The sequence below is a fragment of the Meleagris gallopavo genome, chromosome 2 (assembly GCF_905368555.1).
Source record: "Meleagris gallopavo chromosome 2, MGAL_WU_HG_1.1, whole genome shotgun sequence".
In the NCBI taxonomy this organism is placed as follows: domain Eukaryota; kingdom Metazoa; phylum Chordata; class Aves; order Galliformes; family Phasianidae; genus Meleagris; species Meleagris gallopavo.
The window spans coordinates 95,926,851-95,939,405 of record NC_139405.1 but is presented as its reverse complement, the minus strand read 5'-3'; the positions used below and the strand labels follow the sequence as shown (position 1 = coordinate 95,939,405).

The 12,555-nt window shown below is 45.6% G+C and overlaps 1 protein-coding gene across 3 annotated transcripts; it reads left to right on the top strand.

Moving 5' to 3' along the window:
• Nucleotides 1-3,904: 3,904 nt before the first annotated feature.
• On the top strand, nucleotides 3,905-12,311 carry ODC1 (ornithine decarboxylase 1). Of its 3 annotated transcripts, none has more exons than XM_085218013.1 (11): nucleotides 3,905-4,089; nucleotides 5,719-5,867; nucleotides 5,947-6,120; nucleotides 6,279-6,451; nucleotides 6,718-6,852; nucleotides 6,994-7,075; nucleotides 7,393-7,476; nucleotides 8,666-8,828; nucleotides 8,917-9,029; nucleotides 9,735-9,949; nucleotides 11,824-12,311. In XM_085218013.1, the coding sequence occupies exons 2-11, from the start codon at nucleotides 5,754-5,756 to the stop codon at nucleotides 11,963-11,965; spliced, it is 1,395 nt and encodes a 464-aa protein (XP_085074139.1). In that variant the 5' UTR covers nucleotides 3,905-4,089; nucleotides 5,719-5,753; the 3' UTR covers nucleotides 11,966-12,311. The 3 variants fall into 3 exon arrangements, with proteins under 3 accessions (XP_085074139.1, XP_085074140.1, XP_003204547.1); XM_085218014.1 differs by lacking the exon at nucleotides 3,905-4,089 and adding an exon at nucleotides 4,116-4,270; XM_003204499.5 differs by lacking the exon at nucleotides 3,905-4,089 and adding an exon at nucleotides 4,271-4,450.
• The last annotated feature ends 244 nt before the right edge of the window (nucleotides 12,312-12,555 follow it).

Genomic DNA, 12,555 nt, shown 5'->3' with positions numbered 1-12,555 from the left:
AGCCTGTGCTCTGCACCCATTTCTTCTGCAGGGGCTGGACGGTGATCAGGGCTGAGCACAAGGCAAAGGCTCTACCAGCTCACTAAGAGTCCCTGGAGGCTGTACCACCCTAAAGACACCTGAGTCATAATCTCTTGTCCTCCTCCTTCCTCCTGGGAGTGGCAGCAATTTGCAATTGGCAGAAACCTGCAGGAACAGACTTCTATCCCCACCACACGGCCAAGGGACAAGTCTCCACCCCGCTGTCCACCTACACCACCTGTATCATGAGGCTGGGAGCACAAAAGTCTCCTGCTTGCTCTTCCACACCTGGGCCCCGGGTCTGGGTAGCTCTGAGTAGTCAGAGGTGGATTTTCCATGGCAGGTTTTATTTTTAGGTTTTTGGCAGGAATTGTTCCTAGAGGAAGCATGCATTCTCGCTCTCCATCCCTCATGCAAATGTACTGCCAGGCTCAGGCTCTTCCTGGAGGTGATCTTAGGATGCTGGGTCTGCTTGTCTGGCTTCTCCCTCTATTTTAAAGAGTAACTCCATGAAGGAGGTAATACATGGTTCTCAGTGATTTTATATTTGTAGTTAGATGCAGCTCCTGGAGAGCTACCCTTCCGTTTAGAAAAGCAGGCCACCTCCTGCACTCACCTAGCCCACTGATTTAATAACTAGCATTGTAGGTGATGAATAACCATTTATCACCTTGGAATCCCAAATTATGGAGAAGCAAGTGTCTATCCCAAATTCTGCATTTCCCTCCCCTCTGGACTACTGGAATATGTGCATTAGTTCATTCAGGGATATATATCCCTGGTCTCCCCATTTAACCTACTTATCTTAAACTATCTTATCCTATTTGCCCCAGAATTTCTTAAAAGATCCTACCCAGGGAGACAAGATCATGCTTGTGAAATTTTTGTATGTATTGGTTTAGTTTTGGCAAAGTAAGGAGGTATTTAAAATGAGACTTATAATGGAAAGCTAGCTGCTAGCGTCTCTCTATAATACATGTCTACCTTGCAGGAGAGTTGTGAGGATTAATTAATTTGTGTTTGTTAAGCACTTTGAGATCCTAAGATCAAAGGTTCTATAGAAATGCAAATTGTTATTATAATGATAACTTTTTAATATGAGCTCATATGTTTTGCCTTAGAGGCACAGTCTCACCCTAAGTTGCGTAGTTATACACGTAAATCTTCAAACATTATGATGAAAATGTACCTCTGAGGCCCTGATCCTTCCTTCTGCTCTAATGCTTTATGCGTGGAGCTCCCTTTCACTTCAGGCAGGTCCCGTGCATGGGACAACTGCAACACTGAGTTGCAGACCATTATGAGCCTTCAGGCTTCACACTGAGATAAATGAGTTCTGTCCTCACTCCATAAAGCTGCTGCTGCCAAGAGTTACATCCATCTTGCTAACAAAGGACTGAGCAAGTTATCTCACTCTGAGTTTTAACACCTGAGCTTCAAACCTCCTGGAATGACATCCATCTGTCTCACTCACCACCTACACCTGAAGGACAGACCAAAGACAGGGCTGTTGGGCTGTGTGTGCCACTTTCCATCACAACACCTCTTCCCCCACGTTAAAACACTCCTCAACTCAACTGCAATCACAATCTAAGTTACGAGGCTTTCAATCGGAAGATGTTGCTTCACGACCATTTGCAGTTAATGACACTGGGCGAGATGTAAAATGTCTCTGTGAGCATTGTGTAGGTGAGGCTGCAACTCTTACATCTCCCTGAAGATGGGCTAAAGATAAGGAGCCAACACACCACCTCCTACCAATTGACATGTAGCCTCACAATGTGAGAAAGCCTCTTCAGAAATAAAAGGTCTGATCAGATTCTGCATTATTCCCTTCCTCTGACGTGGAAACCTTCAGAAGTTCTCATAGCCTGGGAAACTCCTGGCTACAGCATATACTTCCTATTGTCATAGAAGAGAATGAGCATTTGTCAAATTTAATACTTCCAGAATTTATAACCTTCTAAATTTTGCCCTTGCCTCTCTTTTCCTCCAAACAGTCTGATACAGACTTGATGGATCCATTATATCCTCTTCTACAGTGCACATTATCAATTCCTCCTATGAGCAATGAGCTCCATATTCTGGAGCTGTGCTGCAGAACTGGCCATTCCCCCTCACTGGCTGCTACAAGCATCTGGCTGGGCACACAAAGTTAACCTGTCACCTCCATGGTTTTCTCTCCCAGCAGCAGGCTGACCTCCATTTTTCAAGGCAATGCTCAAGCGCTTATCAGAACTATTCTCACTCCTTCTGGCTCCCAGTGAATTTCGAGATTGTGGCAGCAAAATGAAATGGGTCCATCAGAATTTACACAATTTACTTAGAAAGCCCATGTTACCATGATACACTGCCTATCAAACAGAGGCAGAATCTTTGTGTTATATATAGCGAATACTGGAGCTGAGGCTCACGGCCTGGTCCTCTGGTGGGGGCTGAGCTCATACGGAGGTTGGCAGTACTGTCTGTTCAATGATGTGTGAGTGCTGGCTTTTTTTTCACTGCTTTTTGACCTCCAATCTTTTAATATTAAGACTGCAAATGCCTCCGACACAAAATATTTTCTATAATGTCAGAGTTATGTACTTCATATGCCTCTGGGTGACTCCCTTGGAGCTCACTGGGCTACCTTCCCCTCAGCAAGGCAACCTGGGAAGTGAAACCATTGACTCCTCTGCAGCTTTACAAGGATTTTGGTTGCTCAACCTTTGGCCTTGCCACTGCGAGGAGCTATTTCAGTTTGCTGCTCTGACTCCAAGCCCAGCCACAGAGCACTTGGAGCAGCCAAAGTTAAGAAGCTGCATTCAGACGCCTGGGAAGTCTGTAATAAAAAGTAGCAAAGTGAATTCTGGAAAGGTTTTCTCTCATGACATTATTTGAATGGTAGGGACAATTCACAGCAGGTCTGCACCTTGCACACGTGGAGATGGACAGAGGTGGGGTTACTGCTATGCAGGGTATAGGACACACACAAGTATAAGATAGCAGCTGATGTGCAATCCGCTGTCCTGTCCCTGCATGGCAGCCAGAGCCCTGAGTGGGCAGCAAGCGAGAAAGGGAGAAGCAGGAAGGGGAACAGCAGGAAGATGTGGCTCAGCCTTCTGACAACACATGCTTTTCCAGTGCCCTCTTCTGGAAAGCACCTTTGGCCCATGCAGCTGCTTTGAGTGAGGTGGATGGAACCATGCAGGGAGCTGCAGGGGCACCGGGGCCCGCTCCTGGGTCTACAGCCATGTTCAGGCCTAACCAGGACACTGCGCCCTGGACATCCCTCCTACCCCTGCTGCATGCAGCCCTGACAAGAGGGAGGCTGAGGCGGTGGGTCCTCTCCATGACAGTGGCTGAGGAAGAAGGTCCTGACTGTGAGAGTGGCTGTAGGTGGCAGGTCCCAGCATTAGGGTGGCTGAGAGCAGACCCACCATGAGGGTGGCTACAGAAGATGGGTCCCCATCACAAGAGCAGCGGTGAAATCTCCACCATGAGGGTGGCTGAGGGCAGCAGGTCCCCACTTTCCCCTAGCGGCTGCTCTCCTTCTGGGGGGATACGGATAGGCAGACGTGGCTGCCGCACGATTTGCTTTGCCGTGATGCAGAAAAACTGCTCTCGGCCTGCGCTGGAGTACTCGTGTCCCGTGCGAACCCACGTCCTCCGCGAGCTCGTGCCCCGGCGGCGGCTGCTGCGCAGAGACCTGACGCGCTCAGCGCACCCGCGGTGGGCGGGGCATTACGGGCAGTGGGCGGGGCGTTACGGGCGGTGGGCGGGGCCTCCGCGCGCGTGCTGTCCGCTGACGTCACAATAGCGCTGGCCGCGGTCCCTGCCCGGTCCCAGCCGATCGCGGCTGGTTTGAGCTGGTGCGTCGCCATGGAGACGCCGGCTGCCCTATAAATAGAAGCGCCGCGGCGGTGGCGAAGCTTTGTCAGCCGCGGCGCCCGCCTCGCCCGCAGTCCCGCGCGGCCGCTCCGCCGCTCCCCTCCGGCGGCAGGGCGCCTCCCGGCCCGCTCCGCAGCGCCCGGCTCCGAGGAGGCCGGGGCCAGGGCACCCGGAGGGCTCCAACGGCGGCTGCCCGAGGTGAGGAGAGGGGAGCGGGGCGGAAGCCGGCCGGCCGGCGCGGAGCCACGTGTCTGCGGGGCCGCTGCCAACGGGCCGGGCGGGAAGCCGGCCGCCGCCGGCGGGCACGGGGCCTCCCTCCGCCTCCTTCCTCCCGGGGAATCCCCGGCTCGGGGCCGCGTTGGCGGCGTGGCGCGGGCAGGTGCGTGGCGGGCCCTGCGGGGGGCGGACGGGCGGCAGCGCCGAGTCGGCGTGTGCGGGGAACGCCTTGGGATCGGCCGTTCCGGGCGCTGCGGGAGCCAACGTTGTGGTTGGAGGTCGGGAGCCGCGTTTGGCTTCGTTAGGGCTTAGTCTACGTCGAAGCTCCGAGCCGGTTCGTCGTGTAAGTGAGAAACGGTCGACTAACGTGAAGTCTGTGGTAGCAGCAGCTGGGGGGACGTGTGGTTGTCGGAGAGAGGTTTGTAATCGCTTCTCAGAGCTAAGTGGCTGAAGCTTAAGGCGTGTGTGGGATGGACGGCCCGAGGGATCGCTAGCTGAAAGCAAGGCTGTAAAGAGTAGCGTGCTTTTGTAAGCGGTGTAGCTGAAGGTTACTGAGTAACTTAAAGCTGAGGAAGCCTTGGCTCTAATCTGCGTGACTTGATAAAGTGGGAAAGTGCTGAGGGCAGGCCTGGGGCTGGATGGGGTTGCATGAAACCGTATCTTCCCCGTGACTCATGGCAACCTTGCGGCCCTGAAGTCTTTAAAAAGCGGCGCTCAGATAGATGTGTTTCAGCAGGCGGCCTTTCTGTATGTGGCTTCCTGCTTACAGTGAGCTGTGTGACTTGCCCTGCACTCGGGTTTTGGGTGGCAGAGGCACGTCCTTTTGCCTTCTCGTTCTGGTTCTCAGAGGCCAGATTGTTCTGATTCTAGTTGGTTCCTTGTTAGCTTTGGAGATCTGGTGCAGACTTGTGTGAAATCTGGTTATAAAGTGTTAATTGGAATTACTCCTAAGACTCAGTGTATGCGTATGGACTGCAATCAGGAACTGCTGTGCTGGTTTGTGTCTGCCACTCCTGACAGCTCAGGTTTTCTTCTCGTGTAGCTTGAAGGCTGTGCATAGAGCAGGGAAGCCCTAACCACTGATAGAGCCAGATATTCCATTTCCTTTGAATTACTGAGAGTTGTTACTGCTCAGAGGTAAGCAGTGTGCTCTGATTACATCAAAAATAACTTGGAAACTTTCTTCCGGGAACTGCTGAGCTACCGTAGGGCTTAAGAAAAGTGGTAATTACATTGAAACCAGTACTAGCCATAACATTAACAGTAAGTCTGGTGTGGAAGCAAAGGAAAAGATGATGGAATCTTCATGGACTTAAATAGTATCTGCTATTACTGGTTTTGATAGATTCTGTGCATCGTTCACTTGCTGAACAGAGGGTAGCTTGCCTTCAATCTGACGTGACTACTTCATAGAGAGTCTTGTTGGTTCTGATTAAACCTAATGTGTCACCTGTTTAATTAAGGTTGTCAGTAACCACTATAGGAATCATAGCTACCAATTCTGTGACCACCGTGTAATGACTGCATGAATTTGAAACAGTGAATGTGAACTGTATGACTTAAAATGAAATAACATTTGTCTGTGGGCTGTTTATTTTTTTGTATCAACAGCTTAAAAAACTCAAGTCCTTCCACCTAAACTTGGAATGTCAGGAATCATGGGTAGCTTCAGCAAAGAAGAACTTGAATTCACTTTCCTTGATGAGGGCTTTACTGCCAAGGATATCCTTGACCAAAAAATAAATGAAGTGTCATCTTCTGTAAGTATGAGAAGAAAATGCTGACCAAACTTATTCTGTTATCTGTGGCTTGTAACTTCAATATGTGCATTTGCTCTAGGATGATAAAGATGCCTTCTATGTTGCTGACCTCGGGGATATTGTGAAGAAGCACATGCGGTGGCATAAAGCCCTTCCTCGAGTAACCCCCTTCTACGCTGTCAAATGTAACGACAGTGAAGCTGTAGTGAAGACTCTTGCCGCTGTTGGTGCGGGATTTGATTGTGCCAGTAAGGTAAGACCTCGTCTGTGTTCTGATCTGTGGTGTTGGCACATGCTCAGCTGTGAGGTGTTTGTGTACAATTAAGCATAAGCACTCACAGTCACTTTTGTTCTCATTAATTTGATCGTTGATCTGGAAATAACATCCTTAATGTAACCTGTTCTCTCTAGACGGAAATACAGCTGGTTCAGAGCGTTGGTGTACCTCCTGAGCGAATAATATATGCAAATCCCTGCAAACAACTATCTCAAATCAAACATGCTGCTAGCAGCGGTGTACAGATGATGACATTTGATAGTGAAGTAGAACTAATGAAAATTGCAAGGGCCCATCCAAAAGCCAAGTAAGTTACCCTAGCTGTTTCATAATTCTTGCTTCAGTTCTCAAGTTACTGAAACGCTTGCTGTTAGTTGCAACTTGTTCTTTTTTTAAGATGTGATGTGAAATTATGAGATAATAAGCCGACTTCAGCCACTGAAATCTAAGCCTGTGTACTGGCACATTAGGAGGCAGACAGGAAAGCTTGCATGTTTAAGGTTGATCTCATTTTAAAATCATACCTTCCTGATGATGTCTTATTCTAAAACTTGGTTTCTTCCCTGTTTCCAGGTTAGTGCTGCGTATCACAACTGATGACTCCAAAGCAGTTTGTCGTCTCAGTGTTAAATTTGGAGCTACTCTTAAGACAAGCAGGCTGCTTCTGGAGCGTGCAAAAGAGCTGGACCTTGTCATTGTTGGAGTTAGGTGCGTTCCATTTCAAAAAGCAGCTGTGTGAAATAAGATTTAAGTGATGTAGCTGATAAGCCTTTGTGTATTGTGACTTACGTTTTATGTGAACTTATTGACTTACCAAAGACCAGCTAATATTTTTGTTTCTCATTCTAGTTTCCATGTTGGAAGTGGATGTACAGACCCAGAGACATTTGTTCAGGCCATTTCCGATGCCCGCTGTGTGTTTGATATGGGAGTAAGTATTACAATTCTATTTAATCTGGAACTCCTGTTTAACTGTTGTGGCAAAACTGAATCAATTATAGAACTGTTACAAGGTTAAAAGTTGAAGTTGCTCATTTCATGGTAGTGTTTTTGAGGTCTTGGTGGCTTACTCTAGCAGTTCTGCAGCAAAATCAGCAGCTCAAACTGAGATGGCTATTAAAAGAATCCAGTGAATTAACCCTGTTCTCAAATCTTAATAGAATGACTTACTGATTTGTTTGTTTATTTCTAGCTAAAATGATAAACCAAAGGCTTTCCTTAATACTATTCCACTTAATTTCACTTCAGGCTGAACTTGGCTTCAGTATGTATCTGCTTGACATTGGTGGTGGCTTCCCTGGCTCTGAAGACGTGAAGCTTAAATTTGAAGAGGTATAGCTTTGCTAAGAACTTCCTGGGTTGTGGTGTCTTTCTGAATGTTCAATTGTATTAAAACCTAGCATAAAGGCACGCTCATAAGAGAATGTCTGGTCAGAAATGGAATTGAGAAGAAAAGAGGAGACTGTATTTGGAAAATTAGATTATCTTGCAAGATAGAGCTAAATTAATGCATAAGTATGCAGAGATGCCAAACTTGTATTGCAAGTTTTAATTGCAGACTTGATTCTCACTGGCATAAACTTCTTCCAGTTGATTGTCTACTTCAGGTGTTCTGAATTGATGCTGCTCCCACATGAGAAAACCCTGAACACCCATACAGTCTTTCTGAGTGGTTTTGAGCACCAGATCAGTAAGTGATCTGGTTTATAACTAGTGTTAGGAGTGTATGGGCTTTTGTTTGATCAGTCTGCTTTCATAGGAATACCTACTCTCAGAAGAAAAGGTGGCGTAGTGTTAAGGGGACTTAGAGCAGTGTTGTCGGCACATCTGCCAGTCTAAAGTGATGCTAAATGGTGTTGTATTTACCCAAGGAGACATCAAATAAGTCCCACCGGGTGAATTATCTGCTTGTAATGTGGCCTAATGTTGCCTCACTTGTTCTACCTGTTAATGAAAGCTGACTTTTCCTAGTGTTGTACTGGCTTTATATGAAATATCAAGTGCAAATGATGCTGTAAGTGGGCTCCGTGGCACGAGGCAGTCATGCAGTGGTTGGAGGCAGCTTTATCACTGATAATTTGGCAGCTGTGAAGGCAGCAGTTTCCAAGATGATGACAAAGATTTCTGTAGTCTTAAAATCCTGTGAGATGACTTCTCTAGGATGCAGGAAACTGGAGGATGTTGCATTATTATCAGAATGAGAAGCAGACCAGGAATAGAAGTTGAAGAGTGTTGACACGTGGGACACTAATGCTGGTTTAATGAGTCTAGGAAGGGTGACTTCATTGAGACTTAAGTGACCAAACAGCTCATGTTTAAGTTTTTAAGCTGAAAGTGTCTGCTTTTATTGTCTTCCACAAATATAACAAAGCAAAGACAAATGATACAGTAAGCCAATTCCGTATTCTAATCTGTGTGTTTGAATAATCCATTACTGTGAGCATGGAAGTCATCCCAGACTAAAAAGAGTATCTGGGTAGCTGCTGAAGTAGTAATATTTGCAACTGGTGTTACTTCCTAGATCACAAGTGTAATCAACCCAGCACTGGATAAATACTTTCCTTTGGATTCTGAAGTAACTATTATTGCAGAGCCAGGAAGATACTATGTCGCATCAGCATTCACGCTGGCAGTCAATATCATTGCAAAAAAAATTGTAATAAAGGAGCAAACAGGTTCTGATGGTATGTAAATCTGGACTTGGTCTTCCCCCTAGCCTAACTGTACCTTTCTTTTCAAGCACTCGCTTACTGGTGTCTCTGCTTCTTCCAGATGAAGATGATGTGAATGACAAAACACTCATGTACTACGTGAATGATGGCGTCTATGGATCGTTCAATTGCATCTTGTATGATCATGCACATGTTAAACCAGTTCTGCAAAAGGTACATTTCACAAGTATTGCACATTGGTAGCTTGGCTGTAGACAAATCCCTCAGAATCACAGAATGGCCAGGGTTGGGAAGGACCTCAAGGATCATGAAGCTCCAACCCCCCTGCCACATGCAGCCACCAACCTCCCCATTTAATACCAGACCAGGCTGCCCAGGGCCCCATCCAACCTGGCCTTGAACACCTCCAGGGATGGAGCATCCACAACCTTTCTGGGCAGCCTGTTCCAGCACCTCATCACTCTCTCTGTAAAGAACTTCCCCCTGACATCCAACCTAAATCTCCCCTCCCTCAATTGAAAACCATTTCCCCTTGTCCTGCAGATATCAACCCTTTCAAAGAGTTGATTCCCCTCCTGTTTGTAGGCTCCCTTTAGGTATTGAAAGGCTGCAATGACGTCACCGCGCAGCCTTCTATTCTCCAGGCTGAACAAGCCCAGCTCCCTCAGCCTGTCTTCATAGGGGAGATGCCCTCCTCATAGCAGTCTCTTGTGTTCACTGCTCCCTCTGCATAGCCAGAATCTGATGTTAAGACAGGAGGTGTGCAGTGGAACTTAATTCAGAGCCAAGGGTGCAGAAGGACCTGCAACCACTTCTTCCTCCTCTTAGAGAAGAGGCAGAGTGCTGTGCATACATCAGTCATGGCATTACTTCTGGAAGCTGTTTCAGTTGTCAGACTAATTAGACTCTTCTCTGTAGCGGCCTAAACCAGATGACAGCTGCTACTCCTGCAGCATATGGGGACCAACGTGTGATGGCCTGGATCGTATTGTTGAGCGTTGTAACATGCCAGAGTTGCAAGTTGGTGACTGGATCCTGTTTGAAAACATGGGTGCCTATACTGTTGCAGCAGCTTCTACTTTCAACGGATTCCAGAGGCCAACAATACATTATGTGATGTCGCGACCAGCATGGTTAGTAACTTAAATACGGTAATAACTTGATCTGTCAAGTGCTTTCATTAGAGAAAGTGATGGAAAGCTTATCAGTTTTGACTGTTCTGTATCAAACAGTGCCATGGCTGAGGTGCTGTATTGTCTGGAAAAACATTTTAATGTGAGAAGTGATATCTGTGGTAGTCTTTGCATGTTTTTAGAAAATCATAACACTACCAATTACTTTTTTGCTCTGTTGTATTTGTCTTTAGAAGCACTTTTAAAGAGAGAATGCTAGGAGTCCATTCATTAACCTGGGTTTCTAGCTTGTCTTTTAGTCTTGCACAACACAGGGTAGTTACAGATTCTTTACTGTTAGCTTCTCTGATCAGTGATCAGAGACAAATCAATCACAGTTTTGGTAGTACGCTGTCTTGCAAATGGATAGCCTAGTGAATCCTGACTGTAAGGGACAGGAATCCAAAGGAACAGTTCTTAACTGTGCAGCTTCACAGTATGTTCTGTTTGAGGGCTGTTTGTGGGTGTAAACTGAGTCTGGACTGTAGCTTACTGTTGTCTGTTGGATCTCCACAGGAAGCCTTAAAATAGATGAGGAAAGCATGGTCACTTAAGTACCAGAATACTGCAAAACTGCATCTTTAAACAGTAGTTAAAAGTAATCTGGATGCTTTTCTCTGCAAAGTAGGTTAATGGACTTGTGTAAAAGTGGGTTCTTACATAAGAGGAAGTCCTTATCTCTACTGAAGTTTGCCTATTAAAATGGTAGGAAGCATTTGGGCAGCAGTATTAGCATGTTTGGCTAGGGTCAGGAGGTTCTGAGATTTACCGTAAACTCTTCAATCTGGGGGATTTCTAGCAGTAAAAGAGGAAGCTTCCTCCATTCTTTTGTTAGCCTTGCCTTCCTATAAACAAAGTTTGCACTGTTTGGCTTTTCCCTCCCCCACCTTTAGTGACACCTCCAGTCAAGTGAAGCATTGCTGTGTCACGTAAAGCCTTACGCTTCCCGTTAGACTTCAGACTTGTCTGAAACTTAAAGTGGCTCTGCAGAATTGTTAATTAACTTTTTCATTATAGACTTCAGGTAAGATATTAATACTTGTAGCTTTGGACAATATGCCTCAGCTCAGTTCTTTTCACCCCTTAGTGTCCTTTTTTGGCAAGAAAATTCTAGTAGCACACGCTAACCCTTATCTGAGGGGGATATAAATTAGTGAGATTATGCTGCATGTCTTTTCAGCACAGACGAAAGCTTTTTTGATATGTGCTCTGCATGTTTAAGTGTACAGCTGTATTTATAGCTCTAACTGCAAAACGTGTAAGGGATGATCTATGTCTGAGGGCATATCATATGGGCAACCAAGCGGTAAACACAACTTTTCTTTGCATGCAGCGTAAGATAAGCAGTCAAAAACTAATTAGCTGAAGTTCTTTTGTACTGAACTTGTTTTGGTACAGTGTCTGAGGAAGAAGGGAGTTGCGGTTCTCCTATGCCAACTCCCTTACATTCCTGCTGTTAACCTCACTTGAAATTCAAGGTATCTGAGAATGTGATGGTGTGGGAAAGGGAGAATGAATTTCATTCTGGAATGACCTCTAAGTCATGAAACCTGTATGGTATGTGGTATAAAAACGTAGGTCCTGATATATCTGCAGATACAGATCCTCCTTGGAAACAGTGAAACAGCTTAATATTGGCACTTACACTAAAGACTGCAGATGACATGTGCAGACTTGATTCTGCTTTGGTATTTTGTTCTAGTAATAATGTCTAGATTATAAACTATCAATTTCATGTTCTGGTAGCTACATAGTAGTAACTAAACTATTTCATTTATCTTTTCTAGGATGTTGTAGTGAAATACTCTTTTGACTGTTGCTGTTTTTCTTTCTAGGCAACTAATGCAACAGATAAAGGAGCAGGAGTTCCTAGCTGAAGTGGAAGAGCAGGATGTTGCTAGTCTGCCCCTCTCCTGTGCCTGTGAAAGTGGAATTGAGTATCCAGCAACTTGTGCTTCAGCTAGTATTAATGTATAAATAATAAATACTTAGAAACTAACTGCAAGTTTAGTCATTGAATCTAGGGCATTTGGGGGACCATTAACTTAATTCTTGCTAGAATTTTTAAGTGTTTTTTAAAAGTTTAGGTTTGGCATAAACGCAACAAAAAAAAAAATGACTAGGAGATGGGTCACATTTATCTGTGTTCCTATGGAAACTATTTGAATATTGTTTTATATGGATTTTTATTCACTTTTCATGTATGCTACTAAAGTCTGACCCTCACCTGTCAAACAAGTATTTGTAGCTTGTGTATGGCAGAATGGGCTAAGCTTAGTGTTCTGTGACCTACCTGTTTTAAAATAAAAGTATATTGAAATAACTAGTCCTGTGCTGGTTGATCTGTAGCAAATTCACCTGTCCTGGAGAGCTGTTACAAACTACATGAGTCGTTCCTTCAACCCCTTACATTAAGCAACTTGTCAGGGCTTGTGACTAGAAAAAGTTCAGACAACTGTAGTAGTTAAGTTCCCATGGGGGTTGTGTGTCTTTCTACATGGCTAACGGTGCACTATGCAAGCCAAATGTGCAAGTTTTATTTTAGTCTACAATTCCTGTAAGCTTCT